We start from the raw sequence: 17436 nt of genomic DNA, 5'->3' as shown, positions 1-17436 counted from the left end.
ACAGGAATGTATTCACATTTCCTCTCACTTAATGAGAATGCAGTAGATACCACACATGCTTGCGTGCTTACCCGAAGCTTTCGGCCAAACACATTGACTTTTCCCTGGGCTTGCTCTTTCCGGAATCGCCACTCCACCAGGTTCTGCCCGTTCTCCCCCGGGAGGGTCATGTTTCTCTTTGCCACTGTTGGGTTGGCAGTGCCAGCCAACACGTGCGGCTCTGTCTGATAGTGTGAGTCCAGGCCGCTGGCGTACAGGATTCTCAGCGAGCCGTCATAACCAATCTGGTAGCTATTTCTTAACTGATCTGAAAAGGCAAAAAAGAGAAGCACAGGTTACCTACCCGGGTTAAGAGTCTGCCTTTGTCCTGCACACTTTATGCAGTATGTGCATGTAACGTCTTGACTTCACGTAACTGACCCAATGGTAAAAAACACCCAGGGTGAGATTGGTAAGAGTATCTGTATCACATGAGAGCACAAATGCCTTTGGGACGTATCTCCAAAGTCGCTTAAACACTTAAGAAAATCCCACCCTCAGAGTATATTCTTTGGACTGGCACAAAACACATTTTCTGCTCTTTCATTAGGCATTTTTGGCCTAATTCTAAGCATACTATGACTACTGACTTTTGCAAGGATGTGGCTGCTGGAACGTCACATGCTATTTTAAAGCTAAAAATCTTACTTCATGCTATTTCTACACCTATTTCCCTTTCAATCCATTTCTCTCTCCTTTCCAAGATTCCCTTTTAATGCAAAGTAGGTATTCTGACTACTTCCCATAGCTGTTTACAAAAGCTATTTGGTTAGAAAACATATTTAATTCTACTCTCTTTGCAACTCCTTCTTTCTCTGAACTGTTCTTTCTATAGGTGTGTAAAAACATGTATGTTATCACCCCTTCCTCCAAACACTATGCCTCTAAAGTTTCCCTCTAACGCATCCGATTGGAGCTGCTTGTACCATAAGACAACAGTTTTCAGGTTAGTATCTGCTGAGAAATCTTTTGTTTACAGTACCTTGAACCATGGTATAGAAGGAATTGATTGATGATAAGTTGGAAGTGATGCTGACATCTTCCTCTCTGCTGGATGACTGAATGTCCACTGTAATGGCCCTTTCCATTTCCCCATGAAGGTTAGTGACAACTCCAGTTGGGAATGTAACATTTGTTAGACGGCCCTCGCTATCATAGCTAAGAAAAAAAAAAGAGTCCAGAAATGATACACAGCAGGAACAAATTGTTTTCATTTACAAGTAAAATGAACAACAATACCAGCTACTCATATTGTTAAGGCGCGTTTGCTTTTTTGTGCATGGGATAGGCACAGCAAAGACTTCAAACGTGCTTTGAAGTAGTCAAAAGACTGCTTAACATACAGGAGCCTCAATGGTGATAGCAAGAGCAAACAGATGGATCTTCAGCTCTGCATATTATTCTTTGAAGTGTGACCAGATCCTGCTGCACATCTAATTCTCCATTTCAAAGGCAGCATATTTATTGGTGCTAAATTCCATAGCATTCTGTACTCACTCCCTATTATTGGGCTAGATTTTGCTGTTACTGTAGGAATCCTCGAAATTTTTCATTAAAAGGGTAGCTTAATAAGAGTGTCTCTTGGGCCTTTCCTATTCAATGATTATGCAGACCACCTGCCCTCCTGTTCCTGACTGCTTAACATCCCTTGTATTATTAAGAGAAGGAATCTGGGGTAATATTTAATCTACTTAAGCTGCTTGTAGCTGGAAATCAGAACAGCTAGCATATATAACTCGTTAACTGCCTGTGGATCATAGTTTGAGAATTGTGGCATAAGCCATGCAGGAGATGTTTTTTTTCTGGCTCTACTGACATTTCTTTAAACCAACAGCTATATATCCATTTAATATGAATAGGTAGATACAATTTCTGTAATGAAATAGACCTATGACATCTAAACCATGTCTTTTCCTATGCTGTGTTAGGTATACTCCATTGGTATAAGACCCGAGACCATGCTCACATCCAAACATGCATTGTGGTCCCAGTATAGAGAGGTAAAGCATTATGTGAGCTTTAGGGCATAAAACTGCCTTTAAGATTAGCTCTTCCCGTACCACAGCCTCAATTTGTCAGCCTAGGTGTTCAGCTGAGGCTCCTCGTTTAGAAATACAGCCTGCCTGTACCTGCAATGGGGAGAAACAAGTATCCAGAGGGTGATTCCAGGCCCACATATGACCTGTTTGCTCTCAGAAGTTTTCCAACCCTCTCCTGTGACTGCGTAGTGGGAAGCTGAAGGAAGCTTTAGTCTCTTAAAGTAACTAGAACATGACCCTGCAGGTCCTCACAGTGCGCTAGACATTTCATGCTTACAATTATCATCAAAATTGCTCCTTCTGGGAAAGAAATGCAAAAACAACAACAAAAACCAACCCAAAAAAGCCCCAAGCATATCACTGAGGCTACAGAAACTCTTTTTCTTAAATTGAGAGAATTAATTCTGGTTTTAACCCACAACACACTAACATTCTCTGAACAGCATGAGTACTGCACAGCGTTGCTGTAACTGAAAGGATTAGGTTAAGAAATGTTTTTTTCCAGTTTGCTTACTCTGTAGATTTGACAGCTTTTTGCAAACAGTCATTTCCATCCTTTTAACACAGTTGATTTCCTTTGTTTATATAAGACTTTCACTTAGCAACAGGAAAAAGAAAAGAATGTTTAAAAATCAGAAACCATACTGCAAGCCAGGGAAATCAAGTGGGGAAACTTATTTTTTGAAGTTAAGTACATTTCAAGATAATGGGGTTTCTTCCAGTGTGTTTCTAGCCCTAATTTTGGCTCTTTTTCACATACTGGACTTGGCAAGCCGAGATACTGCGTTTATGTGGGAGACTGAAACAAACATACCAATGTTCCTTGTGCATGAATGTGACTGCTAGCCTATTCATGACCTTCAGTCTCATTCCTCAGTTCCATGAACTTATTTTATTTTCATGCGCAACTTCCCTTTTCAACTCCCAGGGGAACGTATATTGTGCAATTAGTGTCCTTTTCTATTTTCCGCTTTCTGTTTGAAAATAGTATCAAATTATTTTGTTGGGAATTACTTGCATCCTTTGATTCCAGTAGCCAAGTACTGGTCTTTATTTCAAACAATGCTTACTAAAGCCGCAGAAGGTGAGATTTCCCTGAAAGAAGAACTTATCACAACATTTGTGAGAAATTAATTATCATATTTCTGAGTATACCACTTGAGTTGGAAAATGTTACACATCAGTAGTATTCAGTAGTGTGTGGCTTCACTGCAGTATGCAGCGCTAAACACCACTATTCTTGTTTTACGCATACTTGCTTCCACATTATTATTTTTTGACTCCGTGCCTGTGGTTCCTGAACTGGTCTCTTCTTTCATGAATACATGAAAGCACATCATGAGCCTGAGATAAGCAGCTAATATTATTACAGTGGGGGAGAGTTCAAAGATCAGCAAAAAATCATGCTACACATTCATGTTCTTAAAAACATGACTTTAAAGCTGCAAGAATCTTAAAAGCCACGATTGCTTGATTCAGGCGTCCTAGTGCATGAAGAAACTGTGACTGAGACGTGAAAGGTAAGAATAGGATTTCTCATACTTTTATAGGCAGGAACAAAAAGAAGGGAAATAGGTCTTTCTACAATTTACTACATATTCCATTTTATGATGGATTGTAATGTGCATCCTTCATTTTGTTCACAGCACATCGAATCCTAAACTTACTTTATACTTGATATCTTTTTGCCGACAATGAAAGCCTTATCAATGCTTAGCATAGCAACATCACTCATACCTTTGGGCATTCCTCTACCATTTTTCTTATTACATCCAAATATCCTTGCATTCTGCTGCCAAGGTGAATTTATCCATCCAAGGTTGTCGGTTTTAGACTGAGAGATTTCTTTTACCTGCCTAGTGTTCTAATACTGAAATTGCCCTAAAAGGAGTGAGATCTAAAGTGTAGAGGGCTAGTGCCTATATTTGGCATTTCACAGCCTCTTTGATCTTTTCATCCAAACACAAGCTCAGGCACATGTGTTACCACAGAGCCCTCTGATCTTTCTCCTATGCCAGGCTCCACAGCAAAGCCGTTCAACCAACCTCTTCAATTCCTCAAGAGCAAGTTGCACATAAACTTTTCAAGAATCTAAACCAGGAACTTGCTCACTGGGCCTGACCGCATGTGCATTAATCCCATCAACTCATTTCCATTTGCATTAATGTAACGATCTTCATATTTGGTCAATAACTACAGAAGACAGCAGCAGGGGCAGCTGCCACCACCTAGCTGAAGTTCCCCTTAGATCAAATTCTTTTTCTTCTTTAGGATGACCTGCCACTCCAGATAGTTCTCCCCTTCTGCAGTGAGAATTTCTCAGAGATAATGATTATCAGCTTCCCAGATTCTTGACCTTTTGCTCTTCACCTGCTGGAAGTCTCTCTTCCATTGTTCATCTCCTTTAGTTTTAATTACATTCCTTCCCAGACCATTTTCTGTTCTAGTCTATGTAGGACACTTCACTTTGCAGTGATAACTTCCTGGTAAGCCTTGTCACTGATGGAAATGCCCTATTTTCTTTATTTCTGACTTGTTTCTCATGTGCATTGTATCTTAGTTTGGAGCACATTTAGCTCAACCCCAACTTGCAGAGCATTATTAATGTTTTATATCAGAAGTTACTCCAACATAAAATAGGGAGCTGTAGAACTGAAGTGTATAGTAAAGGTTGCTGCTACAGCCAATTGCTAAGTTATGACTGATACTGTTTTTCCACAGACCTCTGCAGCACACTCCCTTAACAAAATAAATCCTGTAATTTTTTCTTTTTTTTGCTATTGTAAACATGTCAGGTTGAAGAGCAAGGTACGCCAGTTCCTGCACATTTCAGATAACAAGGCATACAGTGCAAATGTGTATTATGCATTTCTTTAAAGACTGGTTACAGATTATACTATTAGTTGGGATACTGTAATAGAGAAATGAGGCATGAATGCATTTCATAATATAGACATGTATAATTTTGACAGTAAAATGGTAAGTACTGTTACATTCTCACTCAACACACATCAGGCATTTCCTCTATGCATCTCAAATTATGAAGAGTGGCTAAAAAATTTATGGAACATTACCCTACTTGTTTCAAACTATTCGCTGGAAGCCTTATATACCAAGGTGCTGCTTCCTGGCAGGTGAGAACAGAAGGTTCAAAGTTGACTTCCAGAAGTGCAGTGTGCTGTTGTTCTAGGTGTGTACTCACTATGTCGACACATCCTGAAAAATCTGTCCTAACCTGACAATGAAATGTCTCCTTCAGCTTGTTGAGGCCACGAAGTTCACATTTACACAGAAGACCATTATCTTTAACATTAAAGAGTGTCAGTTTGCAAATACATTCTTTTCACTTAGCATACTGCAAGTTTAGTCCCCCCCAAATAGTGAATTCACAGTTGGAAAACTACAGTAAAGAGAAGCCACCTTGATAGGGTATCACTGCATTGCTAAACCAGTAACAAAATCGTTACCTTGCTGATCAAAAGGAAACAAACCCATAGTTCACATACAATCACTTTTGTTATCATTTCATCACCCCTGCAGAGCTCTCCTGTCCTCCACTGGTTTAAAATAGGGCATGGCAACTTACTGGGAGCTCTAGTTCTGACCATCTTTAACCATTATGTGGATTGTTGAAAGAGAGGAAAAGACTCTCAACTTCAACATAATGAAATTTGTTAATTTTTTCCCTTTACTTCATTTCTGAGTTGCTTTCCTCATTTTGATACGCGTTTTTGCTTTTTATTTGTCTGAAGAGTGACTGAATGAACCTGCTAAGAATGAAAAAAGTAAAAATGATCTATAGATGCATGGATACACAAATGATTTATCTTTTTTATTTTTGGCGTTTCTTCTTTAGTCTCATTGAAATACACACTTCAGTGGATCCATAACTACTTATTTATAACCTGCCTTTTAAAAAATAGTATTAATTGAAATACCGTATGCACATATACCTTTATTTCCACACAGTCTACTTGACATCTTAAAAGGTTTAGCATCTTGCTTGCGAATTCACAATACAAATATAGTTTAATATTTTGGGTTTCCTGATATAACTTCCTTTTGAGATATAACAGATATATTTTTTAAAAATTGAACCATAAACAATAAGATAGCTGTATGTCTTGCTAATATTGTTTTGGTTTGCTTAACAAGAAGGAAGCAAATGTGTCATAAATGACGATTTGATGTATGCTAGTAGGCTTGTAAATTATGACAAGTGGATTTATTTAATTATTTATTTTAATTTGACTATTGTCTAAGAAGGGCAGCATTCTTCCTTTGTTCTTATCTGGAATATTGTTAAGCATGAGAAAAAAATTCAATATTCTTTCCAGTCTTACAGAATTTTAAATATATGGAAAAAAAGCGCGCTTCCTTCCTTTCTTTTCCCTTTCCTTCCTGCTCTACTCCTTTTCCCTCTCCCTCTCCTTTTCCCTTTCCTTTCTGCTGTGCCTAGCTCTGAGAAAATAGTGGATGAATAGGAATTACAGAAAATACATGCAGGAGTGATTCTAGGAAGGAGCTAAAGCAAACTGCAGCCCAAAGTCCAATTCTGGACAGGAATTTATCTACCTACTTGTTTTTTTTAATGGAATTCAGGCAGAAAATGCAAACTCACAAAACCACAGAGGCGGGAAGGGCATTAAAAGTATTAGTATCAGCTAAATTTCTCTGTCCCGCTCAACCAAGTGTCAGACAACTCAAGCTTGAATTCGAGCAGCTGGTTGGCTTTTCCTGTTCCTTTATCTGATGGCTGCCTTCCACGGGGAAAGGGTCTTTATGCCGTTTTCATCTGGGAGAGTCTTATGCAACTGTTTGCACAGCTGGTTAAATAATTCAGGTAATGGTCTTTTATCTTAGCAATGCGGTCAGGACGAATTTTTCAGCCCAGGATTAATGAAGAGATTTCCTCAGCTGGAAAGTGACTGACAATTTCTCTTTTCACCTTCTCCTGTTGTAACTGCAGCTTTTGAGGCTTTTTTTGTGTGTCTATTTTGTCCTAACGTTGAAAGGATAGTTTTTGGTCTTTTTTGTAAACTGGCATTCAGCACACCAGACGTGAACAATTCACCTAAATGGGCCATTCTTGGCAGCCATAACTCATCTGCAAAACAACAGGCACACTCTAAATGAAAATTACTGCTGGAAATGTGTCTGTTGGAAAGGGAGCTCAAAGAAATGAATCAACACCTTCCCTCTCGATAGCTCGCTCACTTCTGTACGGAGAAGTTTTTGATGCTCATTTTCCACTTCATCACACAACCAGGCAAACAAGCGCGAGTTCAGTGCTTGTGCTGCAGTAAGATTGACCACCTGCACAGCCTAATCCAAAATTACTTCCAGAGACAGGTATTTGGGGGGAGCGGTGCTTTGCAGTGAAGGAAGCAATACATGAATTTATCATGCTGGGGCCGCTTCTTTACTTTTTGCCAGAAGACTGCCAAACTTCTCACTCATTCCTGTACAGTGTTGCAATCCTCCCACACTGTGCTGTTTGCTGCAATAAGCACTGCTGTGTATATTCTTTGTAAGGATTCACAAACCCAAGAACTCTTTCATAACTCGCGTTTCTGACACACACCTTACATGCACAAGAACCTGCACAAATAAATGGTGTTGGTGATGGTGGTGCTTTCTGGAGAGCAGGAAGAACAACTCCGGTGTATGCGCAAGGGGGAAGGGATGCACCGGGAGCAGTGGGGTGGAGGTGGTGTGGCTTAAATGAGAGGGGTTATCTGGGGATGGAGCAGCTTCCCAGGGCTGGGGGTGCTCCTCAGCAGCACGTACCCCTTTGAACTGAGTGCAGCCAATTCAAGAGCAATTGAAGTGGGCTTGTCCTTACGAAGATGAGACAAAATTACAGTAGCCAGGCTTTTATCTACCAGACCTCAACACTCATCCCCCGCTTTTCAACTTCCCTCTAATGGGGATTCACTGCCCCTGAGCCCCGCGGAGTCTGCAGGTGCCAGACTGGTTTTTGCTGGGGTGTGCAGAGCCAGCTTCTGCCCTGCAGCAGCTTCCCGCGCCTGGTATCTTTAATCTCAGGGCTCCCCGAGGCTGCTGGTTTGTTTCTGTGTCACTTCCCCCCCCACCTTCTTAACTCATCTATTACTGTACAAATAAACTGTGTGCCTTGTCGATATAAATACCAGAGTATGGCCTTTCAAATAAAAGAAATGTTGGTGTATATATACTTTGTATGACAGATTGTCTGTCCCTTGCTGTAAGGTCTGCTTACACTGCCAGAGCTGAGTGCGTAGGCCTTGAGTGAAAAAAGGACGTAAGGCTGGTCTGCTTGGCCAGACATTTTGTTCGCAGAGTAAGCGGTAATGTTGCTTTTTCCCCCTTAATTCTTCTTTTTTTTTTTTTTTTTAATTTTGAAAGGTAAAAACTCCCTGAAGGTGTTTTTACAGGGTTACAAGAAGTGGACATAATGAACTTAGTAAATTGCCTTATGTTTGAAAAGTAAATTTAGCAAAAGGAAAACAAAATTATATTGGTGTATTTTTTTTTTCTTTTAGGACAGTGGAATACCAAGATGGTAAACAAATATTGCTAGACTCAGGCTCTGTGGTTAATTTAGAATAATATTCTTACTCCTTCAGAGCATGAGTCACACCCAACCAATGCAGCCTTCAGAAGTGACAGACTCTTCCCTCTTTGGAGGGAATGAGGTAGGACTTCCAACTGCATGTGCCTTGTAGGCTCCCTGAAGAGCTGATCAGTCTGGCCTCACTAGGGACATCAAGGATGACCAAATCTCTTGACGAGGCTTGAAAATGTGTTCTTGAACTGTGTGTTCAAGTACAGCATGACTAAAAAAGAGAGAGCCGCCTTTTCATGTACAGTTCAGAGCTGCCCTTCCACCCTCACCACACCTGGTCCTCAGTCAAGTGAGTGTCAAGGAGAGTGAGCTAGCTTGGCTATAGCCTCCCTGACTTCTGTTTGACAAAGAAAATTAACATGGGACAAGAATATTAACACGTCAATAACTGAACAAATGGTATTATTAAGTCCCTGATAAAAGCCAGAAGTGAAACGGATACTTCCAGGAGCCTGAGCAGAGCTGACTGGATTGACAATGCAGGACATTTATGTTGTTAATAGGAACAATACTGTTTTTTTGCTGAACTATCCTTACTTCTAAGTGCTTTCCAAAACCACAGAGACATCACATGCTGATTTTCTTGACAGAAAACAAAGCACTTCTTCCTTTCTCATACATGTAAGATGTAATAATGTTGATATGTGTCTTCAGCATTGCTATTTTGATATTATTACCTCTTCAATGGTTTCTCAGTTCTGCTTTTATTACTTAACCTTGTTCTAAGGACAAGAAACAGTAAACATTCAAGAATGAAGAAATGGGTAAATGTCTATTAGACGAGATATACTACTGGCATCAGGGCAATTAGGGGGGACACTGCAGTTCTCTAAAAAATTTCACATTGTTATCTAATGGTATCTATTAATGGATTATTTTTAACATGGTGGCTTTGTTATTAAGCAGGATGAGTCTGAAACAGCAAGTTTGCGTGCTCCACTGTCAGCACAAGTCTTACAAGACAGTATATAACAGCAAGTTGTGTTATAATTATGAAATTTACTGTAAAGTTGAATTACAGTTCCAGTTTACAAAAACTGTGAGATCATAACCTCTATTCTTAGTAAAAGGAACTTGAAGTTAGAAATTTAAAAAATGTATGTAACTACTTATCTAAAGAAGCAGCACGGTAAGTATGGTCAGCAAGCATAACTGTCACTGAGCTCCTCTCAGAAACTGCATGTTGCATGAAACATGGTTACATATCTGCATAGTATCGATGTATCTACGCGAAGGTTTAAAAAAACCGCACACCATTCTTCACCCTGTGGCCATGCACAAATCAAACATGTCAGCTTGATATTTTTCCCTACAAGTTCTCTTTGGGTAGGGGGAATACTTGGCTTGTTTGAATAGAAGGAAGTGTTTTAATCGCCTCTTGGCCAGCCTTGCCTCCATGGGTCTCCATGAAATGGTGACAGAGGGTTACGCCTCCTAGAGTTTCAATTTGTGCCATGTTGAGAGGAGAAGCACCAAATCTTGACTAACAGAGAACCAGCTAGTCCCTGAAATGTGCTTTAAGAGAGAAATATATGTATTGCATACTGGATTGAGACAGGCAATGTGGATAAAGAGGCACTTATGCAAGGACTGGATAGCTCAAAAATCTTCCCAAAAGACAGTTCAGAGACAGTTAAGAATGAAGAGAATATGTCTTTTGTTGCTTGAGTAAATATAATATGGGAAGATTAAAGACATTGCACTTGTAAGTCATGGTTTGCAATCAAGGGCTCATGTGATGCCATGGAACTCAATGCAAGAATATGATAATTGGCTGAACAAACCTGTTTTAGTGAGTATGGTTAATCGCTTTATAGCCACTACGTTTTACACTGATGAAGCAAGAAGCAGCAGCAGTAAAAGCAGAAGGTACAGAAGGTTGTTGATGGTAAAAGGATACAAATATCTAAAAAGGACTATGATACCAAGGACGTTCAGAGAACGCTGTTTAGAGGTGACAAAAAATGAGATTACAATTTTGTACAAAGTTCTGGTATTTGTATGAAAACAGAATCAAATTAGAATGAAAGCCCCAAAATTGCAAGGAAAAAGAAGACTAGGCATTTCTAGATATTCATATTACTGAAACATAAATGTGATAGAAAAATGAACACAAATAGAAATACAAATGTTACAGGAAAATAAAACCCCACAAATGTTACAGGAAATGGTATAGAAATATTAATTATGAAAACTGAATTGTGAACCTCTTAATATAGAGTAGAAGAGCAAGTGAATTGACACTGCTATTGGGGAACAATTTGTATCTGATCAAAATTAAATACTTGCTTTTATCTAACTGAAATCTTTCATAAGTTCCACAGATTTTTTACAAACCAAATCTCAGTATGTCCAAGTCACAAGCAATGCATTAAGATGAAGCAGGAGGAAAACTGCAAAATATCATCTGCTCCCTGTTGCCTAATGCCGACAGTTACAGATGATGTGCCTGGTACGTGGGGAAACGAAACAAGTCCAAGCCAGCAGCAGTATCTTACTCTGCATCACAGAGTTTTAAGGAAACAGCACTGAATGCATTGTTAATAAAAGCATAACATGCAAGGGGTGATACTCTGCAGCACACAGTGAAAATAGATTTTTACCTGCGATTCTCTCTAGTCTATAAATTATCGTAAGGATTTCACATTCTGCATAATTTCACCACCTTTCCAGAATGGCTGGAAAGCTCGTTAATTTAACTGTGGGAGCAAAGTAAACTTGTAAGGGCCCTGCTTGCTAATGTCACTCTCTTTGATTTCTGTTGCATTCCCTTGGAGACAAGAATTGAGCAGGAGAGGGAGGAGGGGAAGGAGAAGACAAATGAGCTCAGGGCATGAAGTGCCCAGGGAAACATTGGATGGACTGTCAAGAGATACAAGAGGGGATTGAGAAGAAATGCACTGCTAGGAAAGCAAAAGGCAGGGAAGCCAAACATGCCTTTGAGAAATGATGGGAGACATGGGAAGGAGCGAGATACAAGGTAAGAAAGTAAAAAAACATAGTAGGAGGGCAGGGTCTGGGGAGCAAAAAAGAGACATGGAAGAAAGGCAGTGAATTTGCAGGGAGGAGGAGGAGGCATCTTAGTCTGGATCAGATCTCTGCCTGCTGATACTGCTCCTAGAAGGAGAGGAAGGCAAGAGGAGAGAAGGCCAGAAAGAGATAGGAAACAGCGGCTATTGGAATTAATTCACGTTCACGGCTAAGGGAGGAGAGTTACCTGAGTTTAACCAAAGGGGTTAGAGGAGGCCAAAGGAGAGCACATGCAACCTGCACCTTCCCGGGGAGCTGTGAGACGGAGGAACAGTTGCCTCGTTACAGAGGAGCCTGCAGAAACACCTGGGCTGGGACGGCAGAGGGACCGGTCCCAGATGCCTGACACTGGGCTGACCACGATTTGTTCTAAACCACCTCTAAGGACTACGTGGCTGTCAGAGATCACCTGAGTGCCCAGCGCACCAGCGCGCACGTAGACTGCAACCTTAGCTGTGCAACCCAACCTCAGCAGGTGCTGCCTAGACAGCTGAGGCCATCTTCTTGCCCTGGAGGGATCCTCCCTCGCAGAGCAGCCTCTACCAGTTCGAGCAACCTGAGGAGCACAAAGCAGCTGGAGGCTGGCAGGGCAGCAGGCCAATGATTCAACCAAAGGACTTCCCCATAACGTCCTGGCTGAAGTTACACACAGTAGTCGTGGAGCAAGCTGAATGAGAGCAGCGGGGTCGTGACAGCCCCTCAAGCATGTGCTCAGCTTCCAACGGCTCCCAGGGAGTGACTCGGGACAGTGAGATGATTCAGAAGAAGCGGGGCTGAACAAGACGCTTAGGACCTTCTCAGAGGTCTGCCTTGCTCTTCTGGTCACATTAAGTATCATGAGTAATAGCAGCTTTTTCTCTGGAATAATCTGCCCTCTTGAGCATCGTCAAACTTTCAATTAAAAACTTTCAATTGAGCTTTTTACCCATTTTCAGCTGAATTTAAAGCCTGGCTGGCAACTGCTGGCATGCCAGGGCTTTGACAGAGACTTGGGGTTGCAGGGTGGGGGCGGGTCTGACCTCCTACACAACTGAGCGATTGCACAGGGGCACTTCAAGGCTTTTTAGGAGTTCACTTCTGATACTTCAAAAACGCAGGTCCAGAGAAAATGCTCCTTCTGTGCACCTGGCTTAGCTCTCTGTATGTGAAAGCAGACTGGAAACTGCTGCACAAAAAATAATGTCATATAGGCTAGCTAGAAAGTATCACTTTGAAAATGCTAATATGCATATAATCCAACTTCTAAGATTTATCTGTTTAAATGTTCATATTATGCATACATAATAAGCAGTTATAGTTAATAGTTTCCAGCTCAGATATCTCACAATTTTATAACAGCAGAATTTGATTAGCCTGATTACTCTTATACCTTGTTTAATATTATAATTTCATTATGAAACCTAATCTGGAGGACTGTTAGCTTCATATGGCTCCATTGGTTTTTTAGTATGCCAGTATTTTCAATCCTTTTTGTAAACGCTCTGTTAATATCTTTTTTATTCAGCAAGTTTTTAGACCTTCAATAACAGATAACAGTTACTACTAATTTTAGTAACAGTACTTTACAAAAGTACGCATTCTTGAAATATAAAGTGTCAATTTTGATCAGCAGACTATAACCCTTAACAAAATAGGAATTTAGAAATCCATTTTGCCATAAAGATATAAAAAAAATCAAAGTCTGCAAACAAATACAGAAAAGAGATTATATGATATCCTAAATAATTCAAGTTAGTACTTACAATTTTCACTGTAAAAACACAAAGAGCATAAAAAAAAAAAATTCCGGTATGTCAGTCCTTCCCTTCTTCAGGCAAAGTGGAGACTCAATAAAGTAAACTCTAGATTAATTAGCGTCCAGACTAAATGAAATAAAAAGTAAACTTCTTTTGGATCTGATATTAGTGTGATTTAGACTGTGGAAAAAAGCCATGAAAAGAAACAAGTCCAAATGCTTTAATATGTGCCAGAGCAGCGATTGCCAAATTTTGGGATGCAATGTTTTTTCAAAGATTTTCTCTTTTCACTGAAAAGTTGTGCTAAAAAAGGAAAAAAAGATGAAATCGTTTTCATACATCTGCTCTCAAATCACTGAGAACTCAATTGAAATGATCTAAGTTCTTTGGATCCACGCTCTGGTTATACAAACAGATTTGCACAAGAGAATAGTTAACGAAACTATTACTGAATTGGCTCCAAAGACTGATCCTTTCATTACTAAAACCACAGTATTTTTACTCCAATGTAACTTCTGCCATTTAAACAGATGTGTGACAACCAAAGGGTGAAACAACCCAGCCATACTCAGAGCTAGTTGAAAAATGACATTTCTAGTCCATTGGATATTCTAACAGTTGAAAACTTTTAACTCTGAGTGGGAAGAAAGTCTAAATTCACCATGGAATATAAATTCTATCCCCTTCCCAAAATATTTTGAGAATCTGAATTATACAATAGAGTACATAAAATACCTAAACTCTGATATTAAAAGAAAATGCATCCAGCAATGAAACTGAAATATTTTGCTATTACTAAAATAGAACAAGGAAGTCAGAATGATTTCTTCTCCTAATTTCTTATTCCTCGCCTGACGTTTGAGGGAAACCTTTCCATTTTAACAAGACTTCATTTTTTTCAACAGAAAACCTTCAGCTGAAAATATTTTAGCCCACAATACCTACAAACATGAATATGCAAAAGCTGGGAGAGAGATACACACACGTATAGCCTGTCACCCCACACAATCCCTTATACGATACACATGGTTTCCATCAATTTTGGCAATAGTGGCAGAAGCCTCTGGAAAGCCAGCCTAGTCAGATTTAATGTTACAAATCATCAGTACTGAAAAGGAAAGTCACAATAATGTTTGCTGATCGTAGAATAAAAAATGTCGAAATGGTCATGTTTATATCTATTTTTCCTTCAAAAGGAAAATATACAGACACAAATTTGGTGCATGGGGATTTTATGTTGAAAAGAAGTAAGCAGCTATGATGCCCAATGGATGTTTTTAAGAATGCTGTTTTGGCAAGAAAAATAATACGGTGCTTTTTTTCCCACTTATTCCCTGTAGCTTTACATAATCAGTGTAATTTTTTATTTTTGTTATTATCTTGTACAGAGCATCATAGAAAACATGACCGGAAGGGACCTTGAGAGGTCATGTGGTCCAACCCCTACCCCAAGGCAGGATCTGCTCTTCCTGCGTTAGTCCTGAAAGATGTCTAAGCTGTTCTTAAAGACAGTCTGCGAAGGGCAAGGGGTCACTACCGTTGTCTGTCTGCTCCAGGGCTCCAAAATCTTCACCGTGAAGTTTTTCCCAATGTCTAATCTGAATCTTCCTTGTTGCAATTAAACAGATTACTGCTTCACCATGGCTACGGGGAGGAGATTAATATCTTTGCTTCCGCAAAAGCCTCATACACTTGCAAATTCGGGGTGAGTGAAATTGCCTAGCTTTCTCCGTAATTATTTCAGCTTGGGAATTCTAACGAGACATTGGTCGGAGGTAATTGTTTAGGAAGTGCAAAAACAGCAGCTTGGAAATAATGGTAATACTTACTGAGGGGAATAGCCTGCTCTCTGGGTTCTCTGTAAGCCAGCTGGACGTAACCTAACTCAGACCAGAAAGTCTGCATGAAAGCAGATCAGGTGTCAAAGATGGCTATTTACAGACTCAGTAAAAAACGACATACTTCATGACACACAGTACCCTAAATTCTGCCTATGATGAAAAACATAGACCTATCAACCACTTAATAGTGAATATAATATCCACTTTTTTGCGATCACGCAGACGCCATTAAGATACATTCAGGAGCCATCAGCTACTTCTGCAGTACACCACAGTATGCTACAAAAACTACAGGCAACATGGTGAGAAATTACTGCCCTGATTAAAACTCTAGGTCCTCAATTAGCCAGTATGAATGCCAGCATGATTTAAAGTGCCTGCTGTACCCGGCAGATGCCTCAATTTCAGTAAGGGACTTCACTATCCCCCAAATTGACTGGCTTGCCCAACTCGCCTGCTGGAAACAAGTGGTTGTGTGTGTCACAGTTAAACACCGAATTTACTCTCGGTGGAAATGGATGACTATTCCCAGCCCATCTGAAGCTGTGCTTTGGTCTCTCAGCATACAGGACAGGGCTAACTCATGAGAAGGAGAACACATGCCCTCCTGACTGAACAGTTTCTGATTCCCCTGCGTATCCTCGCTGTGCTTCTATGTCCTCTTGGCAGGACCTAAAAAGATACGCAGCGGATGCACCAATGCACAGTTAAATATTACAGATGTGCACTAATGCTTTGGGAACATGCCCGCTACCAAAGCCCTGCCAATTTACAGATTATTGTAAGAATACCTTAAAGCTGGCAGCAGCACCATTCCACCTGCTGTCTTTGTTAGGGATCAGCATTTCTAGCCCTGTCTCCACTTCAGGACACAATATGCAGTAAAGCAGCACCTGCTGCTCTCGTGTCCCTGACAGGCATATGTAAAGGCTGGAGAGTAGATACAGGTGCTCAGAGTCCTCCTGCATACTGCCTCAGCCAAATGTACGCTGACAGAAATGTGAAGTTATCTCAGAACACAGATGTTTGGCTTTGCTGCCACTGCCTGACACCGGCACTTTATTTTCTTTATCATGTGTGTTGAATTGAAAGCTTTTTTTTTAGGCCCTGACCTTGGCAGCAGTTGCTACTGCATTTCATCATAAAGATAGGAGAAAAGAAGAAGAAAAAAAGAAGAAAAAGAAGAGGGACTTAAGGGATTTTCATGATGCCCTTTGTGATCCTGAATACTTCAGCTCAGGGCCCTCTAACACTTTTACTTATCATACTAACTCTACATCTTCCACTCCTTCATAGACACATTTTTACCCAACCTTAGCATGTTTTTCATGTATTTAAAAATACACATTTTTCCAGTTGACAGAGATGACTGGAAAAAATCTGTGTTAATTCTACATCGATCTTTTCTGAAATAAATTGTTTGTGTTTTAAGCTGCATTTTTGTTACGTTTTGTTTGGCATATCAGTTTATAGTTCAGCTCATTTGGGGATGAAGCTGCCTATAAACCCTGTACGTGATCTCTCAGGTTCTACTAGTTTATCTATAAATTGTCATGACCTTCCTTAGTCAATATAATTGAGGATTCTGTAAAACGTTTTGCTAATCCGGCTGTTATGAACAGGCATTGATGACTTAATGACTGTAACACAGGGTAAAGCAATTCACTGAAAAGATTTTTTTCTGAGGCTGGAAAAATTACAAGCCCTACTGTTCCACCAATACCTCTTGCTGTTGTGTTCGCACCTGTATACCACACGTTGCCGGTGGTCTCTATGTTTTCAGTTTATTCCTACAGGAATGACATTTCCCCCCACAGCCCACATTTCTCTTCTCAGCCTCCTCTGCCCAGGTCCACCTGTGTGAAAGCCTGCCGTGTCATCTAGGAGATCCTTCCTGCATATTCACCACTCAGCGACACACAACCTTTTACAACTTCAAAAAAAATACCCACCCAGCCTTTTTTTGGGTAAAAGACCAAGCAGACATGCTTTTACTTAGAAAAAAAGGAAGAAAAAAATATTGAGCAGTGAAGACAAATTTCTTGTCAGTATTTGCTGCAGAACAATGTCAATCTAATGAGCAAATGGAATGAAAATCTAGTTTTTGATGCAGATCTACAAAATCGTGGTTGTCTGAGTTACAG

General features: G+C 40.1%; 1 protein-coding gene across 17 annotated transcripts in view; it reads right to left on the bottom strand.

The window, feature by feature from the left end:
* TENM3 (teneurin transmembrane protein 3) overlaps nucleotides 1-17436 on the bottom strand; it is a 641819-nt gene that overhangs the window by 19802 nt on the left and 604581 nt on the right. For all 17 annotated transcript variants that reach the window (XM_052779556.1, XM_052779554.1, XM_052779572.1 and 14 more), the window contains 2 exons: nucleotides 1022-1197; nucleotides 72-307 (listed from right to left, as the gene is read on the bottom strand). In XM_052779556.1, the coding sequence (XP_052635516.1) occupies nucleotides 72-307; nucleotides 1022-1197 (412 nt within the window). The remainder of the gene's footprint in view (nucleotides 1-71; nucleotides 308-1021; nucleotides 1198-17436) is intronic.

The sequence above is a fragment of the Harpia harpyja genome, chromosome 2 (assembly GCF_026419915.1).
Source record: "Harpia harpyja isolate bHarHar1 chromosome 2, bHarHar1 primary haplotype, whole genome shotgun sequence".
Classification (NCBI taxonomy): Eukaryota; Metazoa; Chordata; class Aves; order Accipitriformes; family Accipitridae; genus Harpia; species Harpia harpyja.
Note: the sequence above shows the minus strand (reverse complement) of the source record. Positions and strands in the feature narration are given on the sequence as shown.